At 45.6% G+C, this 24,192-nt stretch overlaps 1 protein-coding gene across 1 annotated transcript; it reads right to left on the reverse strand.

Moving 5' to 3' along the window:
• Window positions 1-260: 260 nt before the first annotated feature.
• On the reverse strand, window positions 261-17,828 carry TCTN2 (tectonic family member 2). Its single transcript, XM_058158429.1, has 18 exons — window positions 17,671-17,828; window positions 15,547-15,651; window positions 14,210-14,283; window positions 13,735-13,939; window positions 12,718-12,818; window positions 10,845-11,041; window positions 10,123-10,246; window positions 9,845-9,977; window positions 9,204-9,269; window positions 8,734-8,838; window positions 7,661-7,738; window positions 6,298-6,378; window positions 5,704-5,815; window positions 5,097-5,200; window positions 3,893-4,046; window positions 3,173-3,298; window positions 1,242-1,330; window positions 261-656 (listed from the first exon to the last, which is right to left on the reverse strand). Exons 1-18 carry the CDS (start codon window positions 17,738-17,740, stop codon window positions 541-543), a joined length of 2,040 nt encoding a protein of 679 aa, XP_058014412.1. The 5' UTR covers window positions 17,741-17,828; the 3' UTR covers window positions 261-540.
• Between the last annotated feature and the right edge of the window lie 6,364 nt (window positions 17,829-24,192).

Consider the following 24,192-nt stretch of genomic DNA (forward strand, 5'->3'; position numbering starts at 1 on the left):
CCCCAGAATTCCCCCAGCCAGTTAAAGTTTACTTTATTGTCATTGCACATCCTATAACATCTTCAGTGTACTTACAGATTTCTAGGAGTCTTACAGATTTAAGTCTTCTACGAAGACTTACAGATTTCAACTCCCAGAATTCCCCCAGCCAGTTAAAATACTTATATAGACGTCGACTCCCAGAATTCCCCAGTCAAGCTGGCTGGGGAATTCTGGGAGTTGAAGTCCAGAAGTCTTTTGAGTTGCCCAAATTGGACACCCAATAAAGCAACCCAAAAATCCAAATCACATTTGCATGGAGTCTCCCTTATCGCTTGTTTTTCTGAAAAATCACAACACGGTTTTAGTTTTGTCCATTTTTTTTTATTTTTTATTTTCTCTCTCTCTCTCTCTGTCTCTCCCCCTCTCTCTTTATATAGGAAAATATATCTGGGGGAAATACCCATTTTCCCCCCTCCCCTTTCCATAAAAGATGTGCATGATTTAAAAACGTAAAAAAAAAGCCCGATCAAAAGGTCTGTGGGTGACGCGGAGATTTTTTCAGGGCTCGTTCCACAGGCGGAGGATCCCATTCCAAGGACCGCTCAGCACCACTGCGAGAAAGAGGAAGAAAGCCAGCACCAGGCCTTTGGCAAGGGTGTGAGAATAGGGCTCTCCTGAAAAGGGAAATACACAGAGAGTGTTTATGCGATTATTAGGAATCACCTAATAATACTCTAGATGGTGGCTCAGTGGCTAAGTGGTATGCTGGGCTTGTCGATCGAAAAGTCGGCAGTTCGGCGGTTCGAATCCCTAGTGCCGTGTAACGGGGTGAGCTCCCGTGACTTGTCCCAGCTTCTGCCAACCTAGCAGTTCGAAAGCAGGTAAAAAATGCAACTAGAAAAAACAGGGACCACCTTTGGTGGGAACAGCGTTCCGTGCGCCTTTGGCGTTGAGTCATGCCGGCTACATGACCATGGAGACGTCTTTGGACGGCGCTGGCTCTTTGGCTTTGAAACGGAGATGAGCGCTGCCCCCCAGAGTCGGGAACGATCAGCACATAGGTGCAAGGGGAACCTTTAACTTTTTACCTTAATAATACTCTACATATAGCGCTGAGGCCCGGATTATCAACGAAGCGGATAGAAAAGAAAATACATTTTGCTATTGAGACACACCCCGCCCCCCACATTTACCCACCCAAGGATTTGGGGGTCAACTAGAAACGAAGCATCTTAAAGGCCAAATGACAGTCTTTTTACCTGTGTAGTAGCGGGTCATGGGATAAAAAAGCTCAGGCCAGCAGACGTCATTCCTCCTGCAGTCATACTCCGTGTAGTTAATCTGAAATCTGGACAAGAATTTTTAAAAAGTTTTAAGGGCAAAGCTACACCAGGAAAGTGATTATTGCTGAAAGACCCAGAAAGTTTCTCTTTTGCAGGCGGTCCTGGACTTCTGATCATCATTGGGACCTTGAATTTCCATCGCCGAGCAAAGGGATTGTTAACTGATTTGACAATCTTTTTTGTTTTTTCTATCGTTGTTAACTGAATCACTGCCATTGTTAAGTAAATCAAGTTCTTCCTTCCTCCAAACAGACTGTTTGTCAGAGCCTGCTGGGCAGGTCGCAAGTGACGATCGCATGACTCTGTTTCCCGAATAGTTTCTCTGAAATATCAGATAGATTTTCAGAAGAGGGTGGACAACCCTTTGTCTGAAACGGTATAGGGTTTCCTGCTTGAGCAGGGGGTTGGAATAGATGATCCCAAGGTCCCCATCCAACTATTCCATTCTCTATTCTATTCTGTTCTATTCTATACTGCCTTCCTATTCTGTTCTGTTCTATTCTTTTTTTAAAATATTTTATTAAACATTTTTTTAAAACAAAAAGAAATTTTAACACTTTTTTCTTTTCAAGAGTTTTGTGTCGGTAACCAATACTTACATATTTTTCTCCCTAATCTCCCTAAGAGTCAAGCTCAATCCCTCCAAGACGGAGTGGCTGTGGATGCCGGCACCCCGGTGTTGGGGGCGAGTTAGTGGCCCCAAAGGAGGTGGTTCGCAACTTGGGCGTCCTCTTGGATGGACGGCTGTCCTTTGATGAACATCTGGCGGCCGTCTCCAGGAGGGCCTTTTACCAAGTTCGCTTGGTTCGCCAGTTGCGTCCCTTCCTTGACCGGGATGCCTTATGCACAGTCACTCACGCTCTGGTTACGTCTTGGTTGGATTATTGCAATGCTCTCTACATGGGGCTGCCCTTGAGGTGCACCCGGAGGCTACAGTTAGTCCAGAATGCGGCTGTGCGAGTAGTAACGGGAGCCGCTCGTGGCTCCCATGTAACATCACTGCTCCGCAGTCTGCACTGGCGTCCTGTGGTCTTTCGGGTGCGCTTCAAGATTTTGGTTACCACCTTTAAAGCGCTCCATGGCTTAGGACCCGGGTACTTACGAGACCGCCTGCTGTTACCTTATGCCTCCCACCGACCGGTAAGCTCTCACAGAGAAGGTCTCCTCAGGGTGCCGTCCGCCAAACAATGTCGGCTGGCGGCCCCCAGGAGTAGGGCCTTCTCTGTTGGAGCAGCAACGCTCTGGAATGAACTTCCCCCTGGCCTACGCCAAGTGCCTGATCTTCGGACCTTTCGCCGTGAGCTAAAAACATACTTATTTATTCAAGCTGGACTGGCATAATGGTTTTTTAACATTTTAAATTGGGTTTTATTGTTGTGGGGTTTTAAATTTTTTAAATTTTAAATTTAAATTTTTATACATTGGCTTTTTTGTAATATGCTTTATTTTAAATTTGGATTTTAATTGTATATATATTGTGTTTTATTTAGGCTGTACACTGCCCTGAGTCCTTCGGGAGAAGGGCGGTATAAAAATTTGATAAATAATAAATAAATAAATAATAATAATAATCCTAATGTGTCTTGTATACATATATTTCTAATATTATTTTATTTACATATATACATAGACATAAACGTGTATACAATTTCCTTTCAACAATTTGTTTCCTCCTATTTGTTGTTATATTTCTACTATTCTATTCTACTCTACTCTACTCTACTCTACTCTACTCTACTCCATTCTATTCTATTCTGCCTTCCTATTTTATTCTATTCTATTCTACTCTATTCTACTCTACTCTACTCTACTCTACTCTATTTGGGAGGTCTGCATCCAAGGCTTACCTTGTCTTTGGCACTGGGGGCTGAGCAGGTACTTTAATAAACTGCACTGCAGCAGAGATGGGAAGGGAAGTCACATTCTCTGGACAAGCCAAGGCACAGGGAACCTGCCAGGTTATTGTTGAAAAACTGAAAGAGAGAAGTTTTTACTAGACATGGGAACTGCAGCTGCCCTGTCACCTATCTGATTTTCGTCAACCTTCTAATGTGAGGAGAGCCGGGTTTTTTTTAGCCTAGTCATATTATAAAAGAGGGCAACTGTCATTCTTAATGGCCAGGGCAAAATTTTAGTGCTCATTAGAGCAGAATATATTTTTTTCTAAGAAGCATCCCCTAAATGGCAGCAAAAATAAACAGCCATGATGCTAGACCTCAAGTTGTGTGATTGTCAGGTCTGGGAGCCATCTTTTTCGTTGGCCCTTCAGGCCTGCCACAGTTACCGCTGTGGGAAACTGGGAAGGGGGGATTGTATGGAGCAGGGGAGATATGTAGTCGTAACAACATTCCTTTCTCAGAGAGTCAAGGACATCTTGCCCTGCACCTGGAGGGGTGTGACTGGGAGGCATCTCCAGATGGAACGGTGCTTTGATTGGACCATCTGATGGACCTGTGGGTGCAGAGACAGGGACCTGGACTTTCCTTTGGGTGGGGAAAACTTGGAGGAAACCACCGAGGGCCATGAACAGATCTGAGTTTGGAAAATGCAAGTAAGGTTATACACACCTGATTTGCACCCCGAGGATCTCTTCTTGAGGGATTCCTTCTATCGCGCCCACATCAGCGGTGATGATCTGAATGATCAGGTGGGCAGGAACGTCAGGACAGATTCCCCTTAAGATCCCCTGACTTGCGTTTGTACTGGAAGAGGCATTTAAACCTGCAAGCCGCAAACATGGATAGGCTGAGAAGGGTAACCGACCAAATTGCTCAGCAAGGTATCCTTTTTCGTGCAATGTTAAAAGAGAAAACACGGACAAGCAGAAGTTTTATGGAGACAGGACTGCTTCATTCACTTCACTTTCCCCAAAACAGTTCGACCGATTTACAATGCCTATGTCCAACTTGAAATTAATTTAGAAGTCCAATTATCTTTGATACCTGTGGTTCTCCTGTTAGCTAGACCAGGGGTCACCAACCTTGGCAACTTTAAGACTTGCTGGCTGAGAGAATTCTGGGAGTTGAAGTCCACAAGTCTTAAAAGTTGCCAAGGTTGGAGACCTCTGGTATCGACCAGTGGTAGTCAACCTGGTCCCTACCGCCCACTAGTGGGCGTTCCAGCTTTCATGGTGGGTGGTAGGGGTTTTGTCCGATACTGAAGCATTTTCCTTTTTTTCAATTTAATTGACTTTTAAAAAAATTCATAGCATTATTTAAAAACATTTTCATTAGGTTCTCATAAAATTCCCCGTGACAATTTACATTTCTGAAAATATACTATTTGTATCGCCCGCGCATAAGTTTAGTTCGCGTTACATAAGTGAAACTAAATGGCGCTATAGTGCGACCTCAAACAAAAGAGCCTTGTCCCAGAATAGCTCACGCATCTCCCCCCACACCACCCAGCTGTAAAGCAGAGCTGGTAGCCGGCGCCACCCCCCCAAACCTAATCCACGATGCACGAGAGGCATGCGCAGACGCCGATACATGGCGCATTACTGTGGAACTGGTGGGCGGTTAGAAAATTTTACTACTAACAGAGATACAAAAGTGGGCGGTAGGTATAAAAAGGTTGACTACCCTTGGTCTAGACCATGGTTTTCATACCAAACAAGAAAAAAAAAAGAAAGAAAGAAAGAAAGAAAGAAAGAAAGAAAGAAAGAAAGAAAGAAAGAAAGAAAGAAAGAAAGAAAGAAAGAGGATCGTAATGCTTTTAAACACAAACTAAAAACTGACGATTAACTGGCGGGTTCCAAATTGTGTTACTTACGGATGACTTCCACCCAATCATCTGAGATGTTCTTACGGGCGTTGCCTCTTTTCCCAACGTGGCTCACTGGCACCAAGGAATTTAGCCTTGCGGCAACGTCCTCTCTGCAAAGAAACAGGCATGCGGTGCATAAATGAAGAATTCGTTTTGTTATATTGGAAAGGAAAAAAACACCAAATTCCAGAAATCGATGTGGATTTCTTAAAAGCGTCAGTGAAAAATTAGAATGTCTTCCCTGTTTTAAAATTAAGAAGAAACTAATTCCATCCGAAACAGGGACATTCAGGGAGTTCAGCGGTTCGAATCCCTAGCGCTGCGTAACGGGGTGAGCTCCTGTTCCTTGTCCCAGCTTCTGCCAACCTAGCAGTTCGAAAGCACGTAAAAAATGCAAGTAGAAAAAATAGGGACCACCTTTGGTGGGAAGGGAACAGTGTTCTGTACGTCTTTGGCGTTGAGTCATGCCGGCCACATGACCAGAGAGACATCTTTGGACAGCGCTGGCTCTTCGGCTTTGAAACGGAGATGAGCACCGCCCCCTGGAGTCGGGAACGGCTAGCACGTATGTGCAAGGGGAACCTTTACCTTTACCTTACTAATTCCATCTCACCTCAACTGCGTGCAGTTGTCTGCAAGGCTGACTTCCATAATGCATCCGGAAATGGAATTGAATCCGAATAAAAGAGGGGCCAGGTTTCCCGATGAACATAAGTTCTCGCCAACTAAGTAATGGAGATATATCTGGTTGAGAAATGGTTTTTTGCAAACTCATGTAGCGCTGTTCTAATATTTAAACAGAAGGCTCTAGAAATGGACTTTTTCTCTTCTCAGAAATGGAAAGTGACGAAGGTGCGATTAGAGTACAGCTTTACTTGCGAATTAAGACTCTCTTAAGGAAAGGTTTTTAAAATTAGACTTGATATTGCTTTTGCTGGAGCCTCTCACAGAAAAGCAATCATACAAAGTAATATCCATAATTTTTGTTGTTGTTCCTAAAGATAGGAACACTAGATTTGCCACAGGTAAAATAAGCATGGAATAAATTTGTAAGTTTCATTTAGCCAAATACAACTCCAATCATTTTTACCCGCCACTCCAGAAACGTGCACAAAATCCCCAAATGAACATGGCAGGGATAAACGGACGTCTGATGGGGTTTTGTTCCTCTTGCAATTATATAGTGTTTGTTATCAAAAAGGATTACCGGGCTTCCAAAGTTTTAGAGTGGTAACAGGAGCCAACGAAGTCAGGTTGGCGGCTCTAACTGGCTTGCCAAGCTGGTAACCTAGGTAAAGAAAAGATGGTTTTGCAGGCTTCGAATATATCCAGTTAGGCAATATTGCAGAATAAGAGAGATTGGTCTGGCTAGAGCTAACGGTCTCTCAAATGCCAAATTTTAGGCTCACTGTCCAGCTGTGGGTTTCACATTATGTTACTACTGGTTCGCCCCTCCGTGTGCACACTCGCTTTGCGTGTGTATGTGTGCCCGGCTGACGTGCACACCTGCCTTCCGCGCATGTGCTTTGCTCTCTCGCGTGCCTTCTGCGGATGTGCCCAGCCTCAAAAACTTGTTTAAATAGAATGGCATAAAGCCGGGGCGGGAACATCTGCGATTTCCGCTACCGGTTCGGACGAACCGGTCTGAACCAGCTGAATAGCATCTCTGACACCGTCCCTGGGAGCTGTAGAACTGGGTCTATCAGCTGTTGTGCCTCGCTCGCCCCCCCAGCCGCAGCCGGGCCCCTCTTATCTCCTGCCGGATGCTGATAGTACAGAAGAATGTCCTGGCATGCCTCCAGCCCCCAGCCCTGGCACCATGCCTGGACAAACCGAACAAACAAACCTCCCTCCGATAGCATGTGCGCCTGAAGCCAGCCACGAGCTGGGATTACCAACAGCTGGAGACGAAACAATGCAATGGATAGATCCACGCTTCCAGAGAATGGAGAGGCGACGTCAGCAAAAGGAAGGGAGGGGCAGGCCTGAATAAGTGCTGAGTCATGGAGCCACACCCCATGGCCTATATAAAGGATCTGCTTTCTGGCATTCTCTGAGTCAGGCAAAGTCTAACCTGGATTGCTGAAGTCACACCTTGGATTCCTGCCTGCCCTGAGGACTCTGATAGGACTTTGGCAGAGCTGCATAGGCACGCTTGATACAGACTTCCCCGACTCGGCCGTCAGAGGAGGAGTGGGACACGACATCAGCGATAGGCAGGTAATCCTTGATTTACAACTTTGACCGTTCAAAGTTATAATGGCACTGAAAAAAGTGACTTGTGGTCGTTTTCCACACTTACGTCCGTTGCAGTTCTAGAACGGGTCAGGCTAGTAAGCAGCCCACCCTCTGTTCCTCAAAGAAACTCTTGGCTGCATGTCAACGGAAGAGGTGGGTGCCTCTGGGTGTCACCCAAATCATCAGGGGCCAGCTAAATAGTCCAGCTCCCAAATGCCAACCCCTTCCCCAACACATCACATGATCCAAAATAAGCCGAAACATCACCACCGCTGCTGAACCATCAATCTGCCACTGAGGGCCCTTCTGCCCCCAAAAGTCACTTCACCCACCTGGGTTCCCCGAGAATTCTTCCATGCTTGTAGCGCCGGCGCTCACAAACGTGAGAGTGAATTTCTGCGTTATCGTTTCTAGCGAAGACAGAATGGGAGACGGACAAATATAAACCGGAGAGGCGGCGCTAGGTTGAGACTTTTATCCAAATCATTTGAGAAGCCTTAGCTGGGATTATACCTTATCATGGCTTGTTTTAACCAGGGTTTCTTCAACCATCATCCCTGGGTTCATGCATCAGAATAAACCAAAATACAAACTAGGCCAATCATAAAAAACTTTTATGGCAGAGTGCATTAGGAATCCAAGCCATTTTACATTAAGTTTTTAGGGCATTTTCCATGAAATGCTGTTTTCTGCTTCTCTGTTCGGAGTTAGGCACCTTCAAATTGAATAGATTCTGGGTGTGATTTTTTATGAACCAACTAGCTGATAACCCGGCATTGCCTGGGTTTTTATTTATCCCAATCCTGTATTAAGACAGAAAAAGGAAAGAATTATATCTATAGTGTCAAATCAATTTTATTTACAATAATATTTACATTTATTAAAAGTATGAGTACATTATACAAATTATACTAATCCCCCTTACCAGAGGGAGCCCCCTTGTGGAGTGCTGTGTGTTGTACAGTAGAAGCCATTTTAAGGCACAACAGGCTGTATCTTAGCAGAACTTGAATCCAAAAGATACACTATCACTGTCAGATATACTGTGATTTGACACTATAGATATAATTCATTCCTTTTCATTTCAGCGGCCCAGGCGTTCCAGAGTTATGCTGGAACACACACACACAGACACACTGAGGGGTATTAGAGGTGTCTTACCCCCACAGTATTTTTTTCAAGAGATTAAGTCATCTGTTTGGTTGAAATTGCTCGAGGCTTTTCAGAGTTATGCTGGAACATACACACACACAGAGCCATTTTTATATATATAGAAGAGCCAATGAAAGGAAGCAACAGCTAGGACAACTGATTCCAAATCACACAGGTAATCTTTCATTTGCTGAAAAGCAAATATTGTTGAAAACAAAAAACGGACTAAGAGAAATATTTAAAAAAAAACTACCTTCTGGACACATTCCTCCATAAAGGACTTTGATCTTCAGTTCTTTTATTCTTTTGCCTTCCCATATGACGATGTAATCTTCAGCAAAGGTCACATTTCTGCATTCTGAACAGAAGGAACGCTCTCGTATAGGTTGTAGGTCCATGATGGCGAACCTATAGCATGCGTGCCAGAGGCGGCACACAGAGCCCTCTCTGTGGGCATGCATGCCATCGCCAGCTGGTCTTCGTGTGTGCTGGAGCACCGGAAACCTGAAGACCAGCCGGCTGGTGTGCATGTGTGTGCCAGCCAGCTGGGCTTCAGATTTCTGGCACTCCAGTGCGCGCGCACACACACACATTCTGGTTTAGGCACTTGGTGCCAAAAAGGTTTGCCATCACCATTATAGGTCATATATCTGCAGTTTTTTTATTAAACCTTTTCAAAAAAAATTGGTATGTATAAAAAAACCTCCCTCAACACATATTCACCTTTCCCAGCACAAGGGAGCAAGGCAGAACTTCTGTCCTCGTAGGTCACTTCTGGTTTGATGCTATCTGGAAAGGAAAAATGGGATTAGCGGCAAAATCTAAGACAGAAGATCTAACACAGGTAGTCCTCGACTTACAACTGCAGCTGAGCCCCAAATTTCTGTTGTTAAGAGAGACATTTGTTAGGTGTAGGAAATGGGGCAAACATTTGCTTACCCGATTTTATGACCTTTCCTGCTCCATTTGTTAGGGGAATCCCTGCCGCCGTTAAGTTAGTAACACGGTTGTTAAGTGAATCTGGCTTCCCCCACTGAATTTTGCTCGTGAGAAGGCGGCAAAAGGGGATCGCGTGATTTGAGGCCACTGCGACCGTCATCAATAAGCCTCAGAATTTTGATCACGTGACCATGGGATGCTGCAACGGTTGCAAGTGCGTAAATTGGTCATAAGTCACTTTTTGCAAAGCCCAACAGTCACTAAACAAACTGTTATAAGTCAAGGACTCCCTGGATTAACACAGCTGGCCTTTGTCTTTATTTTGGGCAAAGGGGAACCCCAAGAGCAGAATTAGGCACTTGCGTTAAAAAAAAAAAATAATTGCAAGACCGCAGATCTCTCGCTGGCAATCAAAACCGCTGTACCTCCAAGGCCGCCGTTTATCGCCACGTTCGACACGAGGCTCCCTGCTTCCTTGCAAGTCGCCGCGCATTCGGCTTCAATATTCCGGAGGAAGGAAACGGGAGCGTTTCTCGCACAGCTGCCAGCTATGAAGGGCTGGATGAGACGAGAAGAATAGGATATCTGGTTTATTTTTGTCATTCTCCCTTTCTCTAATCCAGGGGGGGAAAAAACACCTCTTTAATTTACAAAAAAGAAAGAAAGAAAAGGGAAAAAAAAGAAACCAGAGAATTGTCTTTACCTGTGGAACTGTAAAATAGTCATTGTGAACAGTCAGGATGGGATCTCCTTGCTTGTAACCGTTTGACAGCTTTCCTGGGGTGGTTTGCAATGGAAGCTTAAAGGAAGACGCCCAGGATGAAGAACTGCAAATACACGTTATAAATCTATAATCTGTACAATGGAAGATGTCAGGATTCCCAGCCTTGCCTCCCCCCAACAAGCAGACAGAGACAACGCAAACTGAACTGAAATCTAAACGTTTTGCTGTCATTTTCGGGAGGCACCGTCCAAGAACCACGGTTGTCCCCTCCCCAAATTAAAGCCAGGCGCTACACGTTCATTTTGACCTCATCAACATCACTGCATTGGGGAAAAGATTGCCTCACACTTACAGAGGCAGGAATATAAAATACGTATAAAATATAAATGCGTATATAAAGGGCAAATCACTAATACAACTAACTGCTCCGCAAGGCGAAATCATAGGACACTAATTCTTCAGGCCAAACACACGTCCCATAGCCGTGTTTCTCAACCTTGACGGCTTGACGACGGGTGGACCACAGCTCCCCAGAATTCCCCAGCCAGCCCGGGGGATTCTGGGAGTTGAAGTCCACTCCTCTTCAAGCAGCTGAGGTTGAGAATTATTGTCCTATAGAAATAGATGACATGCTTATCTAATGCTTGTTTCGCAACTCCCCCACCCCCCGCTAAACCTCTCTGAGGAGTTTCCATACTTACGTAGAGCCGTCGTAGAAGTATCCAAGAAAAGGGGAATTATTAAGGGGAGACTGCACACATAGGAAGGGAAACCAGTCAGGGGCTGAGATTTCGGATTTGACGGAGCAGAGCTGGTCGAAAGGGGGGTTGACGTCCCCGCCGAACACCCCTTCAAAACAGGAGCCCTCAAAAAGCTGCTTCATCTCTGGGGTACAATCCTAGAGAGAGAGATGCAAAGCTGGGATCATTCTAACGTGACCAAGTAGCTTCGCAGACAAAACTTAAGGGAAAAAGCTATCGATTAACACCGTCTATGTCTGGGGTCTCCAACCTTGGCAACATTTAAGACTTGTGGACTTCAACTCCCAGAATTCCTCAGCCAGCTTTAGTGAAGCTTTGCTGGCTGAGGAGTTGTGGGAGTTGAAAGTCCACAAGTCTTAAAAGCTGCCAAGGTTTCAAAACAAATATCAGACTAAAAAGTATCAAATAGCATATGAATGAGCAGAAAGTAATAATTGCATTTATTCTATACAGTATCCTTTTTTCTTTCTTTTATATGAAATAAGGGAGTTATGGTTCTAGGGAAGGGATGAGAGTTTATTAATGATTACTATATTTTACCTTATGATTGGTAAATGCTACACCCTGTATTTGCTCTGGGAAGTCCGGGGGGGGAGGGGGGAGAGGGGGGAGGGGGGGGAGGGAGGAGGAGGGTAAATACTTGTTAAAATTGTTGTAAAACTTTTTAATTAAAAAAAAAAAAGCTGCCAAGGTTGGAGACCCCTGGTCTATATGACATGCAGAAGATTCTCAGTTCAATCTCAGCCCCTGAGAACTGAGAGGAGAGTCTGAGGAATACTTTTGCCAGTATCAGCAGCCCCTGCTGGGCCACCAAAAAAAAGCTGAGCTAGGTATAAGGACATTTTTAAGGTTATTGCTTCAAAAAAGTCAAGAGGTAATGTGGGAGGAAGGCTCTGAATACAGAGTAGCAAGAGTTGGAAAGGACCTTGGAGGTTTTCTAGTCCAACCCCCTGCTCAAGCAAGGAGACCCTATGCCATTTCAGACAAATGGTTGCCCAATCTCTTCTTAAAAGCCTCCTGAAAGAGGGAGAGAGAATGTAGATAGAGGGAGAGAGAGAGAAAGAGATTAGAGAGACAGAGGGAGGGAGAGAGAGAGAGAGAGATTAAAGAGAGAGTGAAGATGATTGAGAGATAGATACCAGAGAGAGAGAGAGAGAGATACTGTAGACAGAGGGATAGATAGATAGATAGATAGATAGATAGATAGATAGATAGATAGATAGATAGATAGATAGATAGATAGATAGAGGTATAATTTATTGATTGATAGATAGGGATGGATGATTGATAGATAGAGGTATAGATTGATCGATGGAGGTATAGATAGAGGGATAGATAGATAGATAGATAGATAAATAGATAGATAGATAGATAGATAGATAGATAGATAGATAGATAGATAGATAGATAGATAGATTATATACAAAGTTGACTTTGTATATAATATACAAATGGATGACGACTATTGCTTGACATAGTGTAAGCCGCCCTGAGTCTTCGGAGAAGGGCGGGATATAAATGCAAATAAAAAAAAATTTGTTCTCGCTGTTAGGAAATTTCTCCTTATTTCTAGTTTGGATCTCTCCTTGATTAAAATTTCCATCTCTTACTCCTAATCCAGGAAGCTCATCCCAGCCTTTTCCATCAATGAGCATTTTTCCATGTAATCTATTATTAAACCATTTGGTTCGAAGAGCATCTCGAAGAACTAACTGCAGTTAAAAGAAGTGGGCCAGAGTTTCGGGAACGGTCGGAGCTTTCCAGGGCGATGCTTAGAATGAAGAGTTACAGAAATTAAAGGCAGAATCAGTACCTCATCGCAACAGCACCGAATATCGCAAGCTCCTGCCGTGAGGTTGCAGGGACAGGAGCCCAAGGGGTGAAACACTTGATTGGGGATCATCGTTGCGTTCTCTGTGAAAGAAAGAAAAGGTGAGAACTGGTGGCTTAAGTTCAAGAGATGCCTTTTCCTTTCAACACCTTCTTTCTCCTCAACAGTTAAAGCCTCCTTATGCATGCAAAATGAGTGTGCAAAACCACATCTTGCTGGCTGGCTGCATCCATTGTGCTGAAAACATCTAAAGGTGGACAGGAGTTTCTAGATCAGGGCTGTCAAACTCCCGACCAGAGGGCCGGATGCGTCGTGTGCTGGCCACGCCCACGCCCGGTTTAGCGAAGGGGAATAAAATCCCGATATGTCACATGACGCCACCGTGACGACATGAGTTTGACATCCCTGTTCTAGATGAATAAAGTTTGGATGATCCCAATCACTTCGTTCACTGGAACCATACTGCTTTGTAAACTTGTTTTACTGTCCAGCTGAAATTTCTGAGCTGGGCAGCCTTATAATCCGATTATAATTCGTGGGTCTTCGGTGATCTCTGAGCTTGATTGTTTTCTTGCACATGTTTCATTACCAAACTAAGTATCATCATCAGTGCAAAGGGAGTAGGATTTGCTCCCTTACTAACACTGATGATGTGACCTAGCTTGGTAATGAAACATCTGCAAGGAAACCACCAAATTCAAGAGACCACCAAGGGCCCCATAGTTCAGCCCTGAGCGACAAATATTGTCTTCTATCAGATTGAATCATGTCAAAGGAAGCTTCTCTTTCATTCATCCAAGAGACCATTTTTGAAAGAATATCATTTTTGAAAGAATATCATTTTTGAAAGAACATCATTTCTGAAAGAATATCATTTTTGAAAGAATATTACTGGGGCAAGACGTTGCAACCAAAGCTGAAATCATCACAACCTCTCCTCATCCTAGCTGTAGCATGAGACCCATGAAAGTCAGCGTACAGCCAGAAGGAATCAAATACCTTCTATTTTTCCCGTTAGGTTTCCTGAAGACGTATTAGCATAGATTTCCGCTTGGATTAACAGCCGGGCCACGACCTTTGCCCCTTGACATGCTGAGACCTGCAAACTTTGAAGCACGCACAGGGCCTCCACGCAGCAATCGGTCGCGTTCGAGACACACAGTTGCAGGTGCCTGGTCAAGAACACCGTCACCTTGGAAACGTTCTGAAATACAAAATATGTCAGTTGGCAATTAACCGAGAGAGAGATTTAAAAATTGCAATGTAACTATGAATATTAAGCCCACATCAGGGATAAAACGGCAATATTTTATTTGGGTCTCTATTTACCGCAAAATATGCCCAATGCTATTACTAAAAAAATCTAAGGGAATCTAGGTCAAGAATTTATGGAAAGAGATTTGCAGGAGATACTTAAGTTGATCTAAGATCTTTTGCTGGCAAAGTTAAGAGGAGAACCGCTTTTTCTACTCACCCCTTGATGTGTGGCTTGCAAGCTCCAGTCATCTGTTCGGTTTCTACCACTACAGTCTGAAAGGGGCAACAAGCCTAGAAGGGAGAAGAGCACATTACCATATGCAATGAGCAAGGACATACACTCAATTTCACAGCTACTAAGATTGTTGGACGAGCAGGTACAAAAATAGCCAGGGAAATGACTGAAACCTGGGAAGCGGGCCCCTTGTCAGTCAAATAGGAGTGCAGATTCACCACCAGCTTACCAGATACTCAGGAGCCAAAGACTTGGCAGCACAAGGAAATAACAGCCAACAACTTAATAGTCATCAACACCCAAATCAGCAGCTAAAAAACCACACCCAATCGGACGCCACGTAAATACGATGCATAGAATAGCCCAGAGCATACATTTTGATGAGAAAGAGGTTCGCTGAAGATGGGCTCCAGCGTGAGTCCGAAATCTCAGAAGACTAAACTTCTAGTCCCAATGACCGACCCAGATTGGATCGTGAATTATCATATACTGTATTTTTCGGACTATAAATCACTCTGGACTCCCCTAGTTTTTGGGGAGGAAAACAAGAAAAAAATATCTGCCTCTGCTTCCCAGCATCCATCATTCATCTGGCCTGTTCACCGCATTCCAGTGGTGAAATCCAAATTTTTTTTACTACCGGTTCTGTGGGCGTGACTTGGTGGGCGTGGTGTGGCTTGGTTGAGCGTAGCAGGGGAAGGATACTGCAAAATCTCCATTCCCACCCGACTCCAGGGGAAGGATGTTGCAAAATCCCCATTCCCTCCTCACTCTGCAGCCAGCCAGAGGTGGTATTTGCTGGTTCTCCGAACTACTCAAAATTTCCACTACCGGTTCTCCAGAACCTGTCAGAACCTGCTGGATTTCACCCCTGCCACAGCCTGTTCACCGCCGCCAGTTCGCCACGGTCCGTTCACTGCCGCCACGGCCCATTTGCCGCAGCCCATTCAGCACTGCAGCCCATTTGCTGCCGTCTGTTCGCCGCGGCCCATTCAGCACTGTCAACCATTTGGCGCCGCGACCCATTTGCCGCTGCTGCTGCAGCCCATTCTAGAACAGCCACACCAACCCCCCTCTTCCCCCCGCCGTAATATTAGCTGTATAAAATGCACAGACATTTCCATCCATTTTTGGGAGCGGGGAAAGTGTGTCTTATACTCTGAAAAATACAGTATATAATCATCTCTCAAGGATCATTCCCGCTAGGAAGAGTAAGGTTAATTCGTTTTGCAAAAGAGAAAACAATTTCTTCCCGATGCTCTTTGGAGTCTCAGAGCTTCCTGAGGTCATCCCCAAAAACGGTTCTGAAGGATGCTTACCCGTTTCATCGTCTGCCACAGCGAGAGAAAACTTATCTGCAGGGCTGTTGGTCAAAGAAGCTGTGACCATAATCCCGGACATGTGGATGAACGAAGGTTGGAAATCTAAACCGGGAAATCAGTATCATTTTTTGAGACATATTGATATCACTCATTAAATCTTTGCAAAACCTTTTCTCCCTAAAGCGGTCTTGGTCAATGTCTTCATCATTTCATTTCACCATCAATAAAAGTTAAGGAAATCCAGGGCACCGTAAGAGATTTTGGAGACTTGTGTTTTTGTGTCATCATTCGGAGCTGCAAAGAATGAAGTTAAAAGAGGCGGGGAGTTGCTAACATCAATGTTTTTGAGCACACTGAACTGGTTGCAATTTACTGAAGGCTTTGGATGTTGTTGATGCAGGACAGCCTGAAACAAAACCCAATCAAGGGAAATTAAAAAAACAAAGCACTATTTCACCAACTCTCTTAGCCATGTTCCCTAAGAGGCTTAGCCACGATGACACCAGCTAAACTTTGTCAGTATGTGTAGGCGAGGGGATTTCCACCTTTTGGGGACTCAGCACGTTTATTATACCAACTCAGCCCGCAGCTCAGAAAATTGGGTACTGTACACATCCTGAACGTGGGTTCATTCGGATCATGTGAACCTGACTATGAAGGGATGGATGGATGGAAGGGAGATAGGTTGGAAAAAAGAAGGAAGGGAAATGGGAGGGCAGAAGGAAGGAAGGAAAGGAAATGGGATGGAGGGAGGGAGGGAGGGAGGAAGGAAGGGAGAAAGGAAAAAGGTAGGTTGGAAGAAGGAAGGAAAGAAAGAGGTTAGAAGAATGAACGAAGAAGGAGAGATAGATTGGAAAAAAAGAAGGAAAAAGGGAGGAACGGAGGAGGGAAAGGAGATAGGAAGGAAGGAAGGAAGGAAGGAAAGGAAGGAAGGAAAAGAAGATGAAGGAGGGAGGAGGGAGAGGAAGGAAGGAAGGAAGGAAGGAAGGGGAGATAGGTTGGAAAAAGAAAGAAGGAAAATGGAAGGGAGGGAGGGAGGGAGGAAGGAAGGAAAAGAAGATGAGGGAGGGAGGAACCTTTTGTTAGAAGAAAGAAAGAAGGAAGGAAGGAGAGATAGGCTGGAAAAAAGAAAGCAGGAAAAGGAGGAACGGAGGAGGGAAAGGAGATAGGAAGGAAGGAAGGAAGGAAGGAAGGAAGGAAGGGGAGATAGGTTGGAAAATGGAAGGGAGGGAGGGAGGGAGGGAGGAAAGAAGGAAGGAAAGGGAAGGAAGGAAGGAAGGAAAGGGAAGGAAGGAAGGAAGGAAAGGGAAGGAAGGAAGGAAGAAAAAAGGTTGGAAAAAAGAAAGAAGGAAAATGGAAGGGAGGGAGGGAGGGAGGAAGGAAGGAAGGAAAAAGGTTGGAAAAAAGAAAGAAGGAAAAAGGGAGGGAGGGAGGGAGGGAGGAAGGAAAGAAGGAAGGAAGGAAGGAAGGAAGGAAGGAAGGAAAAGGATGAGGGAGGGAGGAACCTTTTGTTAGAAGAAGGAAAGAAGGAAGGAGAGATAGGCTGGAAAAAAGAAAGAAGGAAAAAGGGAGGAACGGAGGAGGGAAAGGAGATAGGAAGGAAGGAAGGAAAGGGAAGGAAGGAAGGAAGAAAAAGGTTGGAAAAAGAAGGAAAGAAGATGAGGAGGGAGGGAGGGAGGAAGGAAGGAAGGAAAAAGGTTGGAAAAAAGAAAGAAGGAAAAAGGGAGAGAGGAAGGGAGGGAGGAAGGAAAGAAGGAAAAGAAGATGAGGGAGGGAGGAACCTTTTGTTAGAAGAAGGAAGGAAGGAAGGAAGGAAGGAAGGATAGATAGGTTGGAAGAAAGAAAGAAGGAAAATGGAAGGGATGGAAGAAAGAAGGGAAGGAGGAAGAGAAGTCCATGAATGGGAAAGAAGGAAGCAAAGGCGGGAGGAAGGACAGAGGAGGGAGGGAGGGAGGAGATATTTCATGGCTGCGAGGCAAGCAGAACCAAACCACAAAGACCTGAAAGCGGCATGAAGCGGCACCTGTTGGATTTCTGCCTGCCCGTAGCTGCTGAAGCCCACCTCCACCTCCACCTCCACCCCCACCCCCACCCCCACCCTTGAACCTTCCCCTCACCCACCCGGCTCCCCATCCTGGGCCCAGGCCCGAAACAGCCACAGGAGCCCCCAGAGGATCCCCCGGAGGCTCATGGCGAGGCTAAGACGGGCCACTCGGCGCCTCAGGATCGCCTCTCGCCGCCGCCATCTTGCCTGGCGCCTTCCTCGGTTGCTATGGAGACGGCCGGGAGGAACCAGCGCGAAAGGCTTGCCTGGTCTGCCAAAGAGGGTTTTAAGAAAAAAGACTGAAATCTCCCGTTGCGTTGCGAGTGGAAGCTAAGGAGAAGGGGGGAAAAATGCGCCTCGGTGGTAAAAGTGGTAGAAAACAACACAAAAGAGGCGCTTTTTTGTTACTGTCCTCCCCCACTGAAGGAATGGTATGTTCCTCACACGGGCTGCCCTACAATTCCCATCGTTCCTTTCGCAGCCTAGAAACAGCCAATTTTCGCCCCCGGGAATCCTGGGAGTTGAAGTCCGCATGGCTTCAAGGGGCCAAGGTGGAATAACCCTGCTTCAAATAGACTGGATGACAGTTCCCATCAGCCACAGCAGTGAAAATTAATTTTTTAAACTCCAACTCACCATCTTATATTTCCTCCTTGCCCAGTCACTCTTGCTGCTTAAAGATGAATCCACCCACCTCTTCATTTTCTTGTGGAAAGGACGTTAAAAATACTCAAAAACAAGTCCGCCAAATCATTTGAAACTTATTTTATTCATTTATTTCAATTCACACCCAGCCTATCTCAGTGTATAAGTGGCGAAAAGCCGTTGGAATGTTAAAAAAAAATAGCAATAACAGCCCCAAAATAGCAACCAAGCAAACAGATTTGCTCATAAGTAGCTCCCAGAGATAACATAAAATGCAAAATAAGGATAGAATAATTTACTTTTCTCTAAGAGAGATGCATTCAGTTCTCGATTTCCGATCCCATCATTGAAATCGCTGTGTCTGCTATCACAGGCCAAAGCTCACTTGGAATGCCTTGCAAGGTAGAATAAATCTTTTATTTATTTGTGTTAGTCTAAATCTAGGCGTAACCATGGAACAAAAGCACAGCCGAATACAGAAACTCATCCCTGGCATTATCAATTCAAGACAATAGCGAGAAAATACTTTCTCTGCCATGATCATAATCATAACGATGCTAAAAAAAAAAAAATCATGTACAGCAGAGCTGCAGCAGGGGTGAAATCCAGCAGGTTCTAACAGGTTCTGGAGAACCGGTAGCGGAAATTTTGAGTAGTTTGGAGAACCGGTAGCGGAAATTTTGAGTACTTCGGAGAACCGGCAGCGGAAATTTTGAGTAGTTCAGAGACCCGGTAGTGGAAATTTTGAATAGTTCGGAAAACCGGTAGCGGAAATTTTGAGTAGTTCGGAGAACTGGTAGTGGAAATTTTGAGTAGTTCGGAGAACCGGTAGCGGAAATTTTGAATAGTTCGGAGAACCGATAACGGAAATTTTGAGTAGTTCGAAAAACCGGTAGTGGAAATTTTGAGTAGTTCGGAGAACCGGTAGCGGAAATTTTGAGTAGTTCGGAGAACCGGTAGCGGAAATTTTGAGTAGTTCGGAGAACCGGTAGCGGAAATTTTGAGTAGTTCGGAGAACCGGTAGCGGAAATTTTGAGTAGTTCGGAGAACCGGTAGCGGAAATTTTGAGTAGTTTGGAGAACCGGTAGCGGAAATTTTGAGTAGTTCGGAAAACCGGTAGCGGAAATTTTAAATAGTTCAGAGAACCGGTAGCGGAAATTTTGAGTAGTTCAGAGACCCGGTAGTGGAAGTTTTGAATAGTTCGGAAAACTGGTAGCGGAAATTTTGAGTAGTTCGGAGAACCGGTAGTGGAAATTTTGAGTAGTTCGGAGAACCGGTAGCGGAAATTTTGAGTAGTTCGGAGAACCGGTAGCGGAAATTTTGAGTAGTTCGGAAAACCGGTAGCGGAAATTTTGAGTAGTTCGGAGAACCGGTAGCGGAAATTTTGAGTAGTTCGGAGAACCGGTAGCGGAAATTTTGAGTAGTTCGGAGAACCGGTAGCGGAAATTTTGAATAGTTCAGAGAACCGGCAAATACCACCTCTGGCTGGTCCCAGAGTGGGGTGGGAATGGAGATTTTGCAGTATCCTTCCCCTGCCACGCCCACCAAGCCACACCCACAGAACCGGTAGTAAAAAAAAAAGGATTTCACTACTGAGCTGCAGGTATCACTGAAAACCTGGCATGCAAAAATCAACACAGAAGGAAAAAAAAAAGCTAAACAGCGTGCCACCAAAATGGAAGGCCAGCTTGAAAAAATAAGATTAGCGAGGCGAGATCAGATGCAAGGAAGCTCGAACAGATGAAAGGAAGGGGAAAAAAACCGGAAGAACCAAAAGATCAAAGAAGACCTCATAATAATAATAATAATTTTTTTTAAAAAACCCACTTAAAAACAAGGAACGTCAAGGAAGCGCTGGGAATAATAAAAGCAACCAAGGACAGCTAAAGCTAAGAAAATTAGCAGATGCAAAGCTCAAATTGCAAATTATGGGCTGAATGCCCAGTGCTAAACACACTCGGGGCGTTAGGTAAACAAGATGACAATAGAAATGGACATCTTTGGAGCTTTGTTGTAAAAAACTAAGGGTCACTGGTCTGAGGCCCTTAGTCAATGTTTAGCTGATGCCCAGCGTGTGGGAATTAATCCAATCCAGCCGCCTTCAAGCGATAAACCAGGATATCCTCTTCCCTGCATTCCTGATTGAAAGCAAGCTCTTTTGCCACCTGCCAGTAGATCATTCCGAGCCCAGCCATTTCAAGAGAAGCATCTACCGTATTTCCTACCCCGTTCCGAGATTTTTAGCATCTTTGTACGGCTTTGTTGGTGGCTCAGTTAACATTGAGCAAACATGGCCATCGGCAGCGATCCCAAAATCTCTTTGATGTTTTTATACAAGAACAATTCTTTCTACTCGTTTTGCCTTGCGGACCTCTTGACAGCCTCTCAGCAAGTGAAGAATAGGATTATCAAAGAACAGAGGGAGTTAGCCACGGTAAGGCGACCCATTTCACTGCCGGGGAATTTTCGCCAACCGGGAAGTTTTAAAGATTCAGCCAGCAAAAATGTGAAATGTCAACTTTATTTATGACTTTATTCTATTTGTAGACCAGATGTCAGCTTCAAGAGCTTGAATAATACATAGTTTATCCTCCCAACCATGCTAGGCTTAGGATGAGAAAAAATAAGTCAAAGCAATGATGAAATGGAAGGCATAAATTTGAGTCTGGCCATTTGTATTCCTCTGCTCGAAGTTGTGTGCCACACACTGCTAGCTGGTGGCTGGCAAAATTTAATGTTTTTCAACAACCAGAGATCTACCAGCAACAGCAGACAAAACACGGCGACTCCAAAATCGGTGGCTGTCTATTTATGTCATGTTAAATGTCCCACTTTTTTCCTCTACAGCAATGTTTTTCAACCTTAGGACCTTTAAGAAGTGCGGACTTCTACCCCCGGAATTCTTCAGTCGCACTTCTTAAAGGTCCCAAGGTTGAGAAACGCTGATCTACAGGATCTGCCGCTTCTTGATTCTTGATGTCTAGACCGTGAACAGTTCAACATTTCCTTTTACCTGAAGCAGGAAGCGTCTCTGTTAAGTTCGGGAAGTAACGAGGCTGGAGACCAGGGTAGTGACAACAGCTCTTTAATATAGGGTGAACCCAGCAACAGGCTGGGGGAAAAACCTCTCCTTTTATACAGTACTGCTGGAGGCTTCGACCAATCAGCAACGTGCTGATTTCCGCTCAAATATTTAAAGGCACAACTGTTAATACATAACACCTCCCTCCCAGAAAACACTTTGTCTCTATTTACATATTTATTTACATGTTATTTTCGGCGTAGTCACGCAAATAACCTGGGCGTCTCCTAGTTCTTTCTGACCTGCGGTTCAGTTCTGGTGGTGTTTTGAGCTGGTCGGAGGGGCTGTTTTCCTCCCAGCTCTTTCTCTGGGCCATCGGGCTCGGATTATTGGCCGACTTTTTCTTGGCCCTCCGGCCTTGGATTAATTTTGAATTTTCCTGCTGTTTCCCTCGGGGACCTGATGGCGCCGCTGGAACTCTGGGACCTCAGCTAAGTCTTGCGCCCCCGGTCATTGTCAGCTGTGGATTCAAAGTGGTATTGGTCATTACCTGTCTCTGTTGGTTTGGTTTGGTCAGTTATTCGCTCCTTAACTGATCTATGTGGCGCCGCCACACTCGGTTGTCTGGTAGCTCTACCACGTACGATTTTGGGCCTGTTATCTTTGTTACTTGTCCTGCGACCCAACTCGGGCCGTCCCCATAGTTTCGGCCCACACCCGGTCGCCTATGCTCATTTCCTTGTCTTTTCTAGTTCCCCTTGTAACCCTCGGGTGTGTAATGGGGTTCAAGCGATCAAGTGGGCACGGAGTTTCCGTCCCATTAGCAATTCGGCTGGGCTTTTCCAGTGGCTGTGCTTGGGGTTCTGTGCTGGACGGCTGGAAAAAGTCTATTTTTGTTTGCCAGTCACCTGGCTTGAGCCTGGACAATGCCTCCTTAGCGCTCGGGACGGAACGCTCTGCAAGGCCATTCGACGCAGGGTGGAAAGGCGCAGAGAGGGCATGTCGGATGCCTTCCTCTGCCAGGTACTCTTCAAACTGGGCTGCCGTGAATTGGGGCCCATTGTCGGACACCAGAGTGTCCGGCAACCCGTGAGTTGCGAATAGGTGTCGCAGGGTTGCGATTACTGCTTCGGCCGTGGTGGACTTCATGAGTATGATCTCCAACCATTTGGAAAATGCGTCCACCACCACTAGGAACGTTTGGCCGTGAAAGGGGCCAGCAAAGTCAATGTGGATTCTTGACCAAGGCCCTTGGGGCTTTTCCCATTCTCTGACAGGGGCTGTTGGGGGTAGCGGTCTGGACTCTTGGCAAGCTTGGCATTTCCCTACCCTCTCAGCAATCTCTGCGTCCATGAGTGGCCACCATACATAGCTTCTAGCTAACCCCTTCATCCTTACGATGCCTGGGTGACCCTCGTGGAGGAGGTCCAATACCTTGCCCCTTAACTTAACAGGAATTACTACACGATCACCCCATAACAGGCACCCCCCTTGAGCCGAGAGCTCATCACGTTTCTTAACAAATTCTTTGAACCGTTCGCCCGGCGCAGCGGGCCACCCTCTCTGTACCCAACCGAGTACAGTCCTTAACACAATGTCCCGGTATGATGCCCGAGCCACTTCCTTTGATGTGACTGGGCCAGAGTCCAACGAGTCAATAAGGAGGATGGGTGTCCCCGGAGTGGGGTCTTGATCGCCTGGCAGTGGACATCGGCTCAATGCGTCTGCATGCCCCACTTCTTTCCCCGGTCGATGCTGCAGCTTGTATGAGTAAGCGGCTAAAAATATAGTCCATCGAGTCAAACGTGGCGAAAGTGCCACAGGCGTTGGCCGGTCGCCAGCCAGTAATCCCAGTAACGGTCTGTGGTCAGTCACGATTTCAAAATTCCGCCCAAAGACATACTCATGGAATTTTTGACCCTGATACAATGGCTAATGCTTCTTTGTCTAATTGGCTGTAGTTCCTCTCTGGGGAGGACATCGTTCTAGAGTAGAAGCTATAGGGGCTTCTGTGCCGTTTGGAAGTCTATGGCTGAGTACAGCCCCACCCCATAAGGGGACGGCGCATAAACCAGCACTAGGGTAGTGAGTCGTGATATTGGATGAGCAGGCTATCACTTGAGAGCAGGTTCTTTACTGCTTCAAAAGCCCTATTTTCTGACTTTCCCCAAGACCAAACAGTATTTTTCCTAAGAGCCTATGCAGCGGTTCCATAGCGGTTGCTTTGTTCTTTAAAAGACCGCGTAAAAATTAACCAATCCAGGAATGCCTGCAGCTCTGCTTTGTTTTTGGGCGCTGGAGCCTTCCTAATTGCCTTAACCTTGCTCTCAGTAGGGTGAATTCCTTTCTTGTCTATCCGGTAGCCCAAGAAATCGACCGATTCGACCCCTATCTGACATTTATTTGTCTTGACTTTTAATCCGGCTGTCCGGAAAATGCTCAAGACCTTTCTTAACCGCTCCCCCAATTCCTCCATGTTTTCCCCTGAAATTAGGACATCATCGAAGTAGGGAACTACCCCTGGGAGCCCTTGCAGTAGTCGTTCCATCAGGTTTTGGAACAGCCCTGGTGCCACACTAACCCCAAATTGCAATCGGGTGCACTTGAATGCCCCCCTGTGCGTCACAATCGTTTGGGCTTCGGCTGTGCGGGCGTCTACTGGCAGTTGTTGGTAGGCTTGGGCCAAGTCTAACTTTGCAAAGACTTGCCCTTGCCCCAAGGAGTGCAATAAATGTTGCACTACGGGAACCGGGTACGCGCTTTTCTGTAAGGCTTTGTTAAGCGTCGCCTTGTAGTCAGCGCAAATTCTAATTGACCCGTCCGGTTTGATGGGGGTGACGATTGGCGTCTCCCACTTTGCGTGATCGACTGGCACCAAAATCCCCTGATTTATGAGCTTGTCCAGCTCCTTATCGATTTTTGGTTTTAGGGC

Source organism: Ahaetulla prasina, chromosome 15 (assembly GCF_028640845.1).
Source record: "Ahaetulla prasina isolate Xishuangbanna chromosome 15, ASM2864084v1, whole genome shotgun sequence".
Lineage (NCBI taxonomy): Eukaryota > Metazoa > Chordata > Lepidosauria > Squamata > Colubridae > Ahaetulla > Ahaetulla prasina.

Excerpts from the sequence above, each read along its gene's own strand:
- TCTN2 (XM_058158429.1), bottom strand. The coding sequence starts at position 17,740 with ATGAGCCTCCGGGGGATCCTCTGGGGGCTCCTGTGGCTGTTTCGGGCC. Across the intron at positions 13,940-14,209 it reads TGCAAGCCACACATCAAGGG|AACGTTTCCAAGGTGACGGT; the intron begins GTGAGTAGAAAA and ends TTTGTATTTCAG. Across the intron at positions 7,739-8,733 it reads TGGAGGAATGTGTCCAGAAG|AAACGATAACGCAGAAATTC; the intron begins GTAGTTTTTTTT and ends TGTCTTCGCTAG.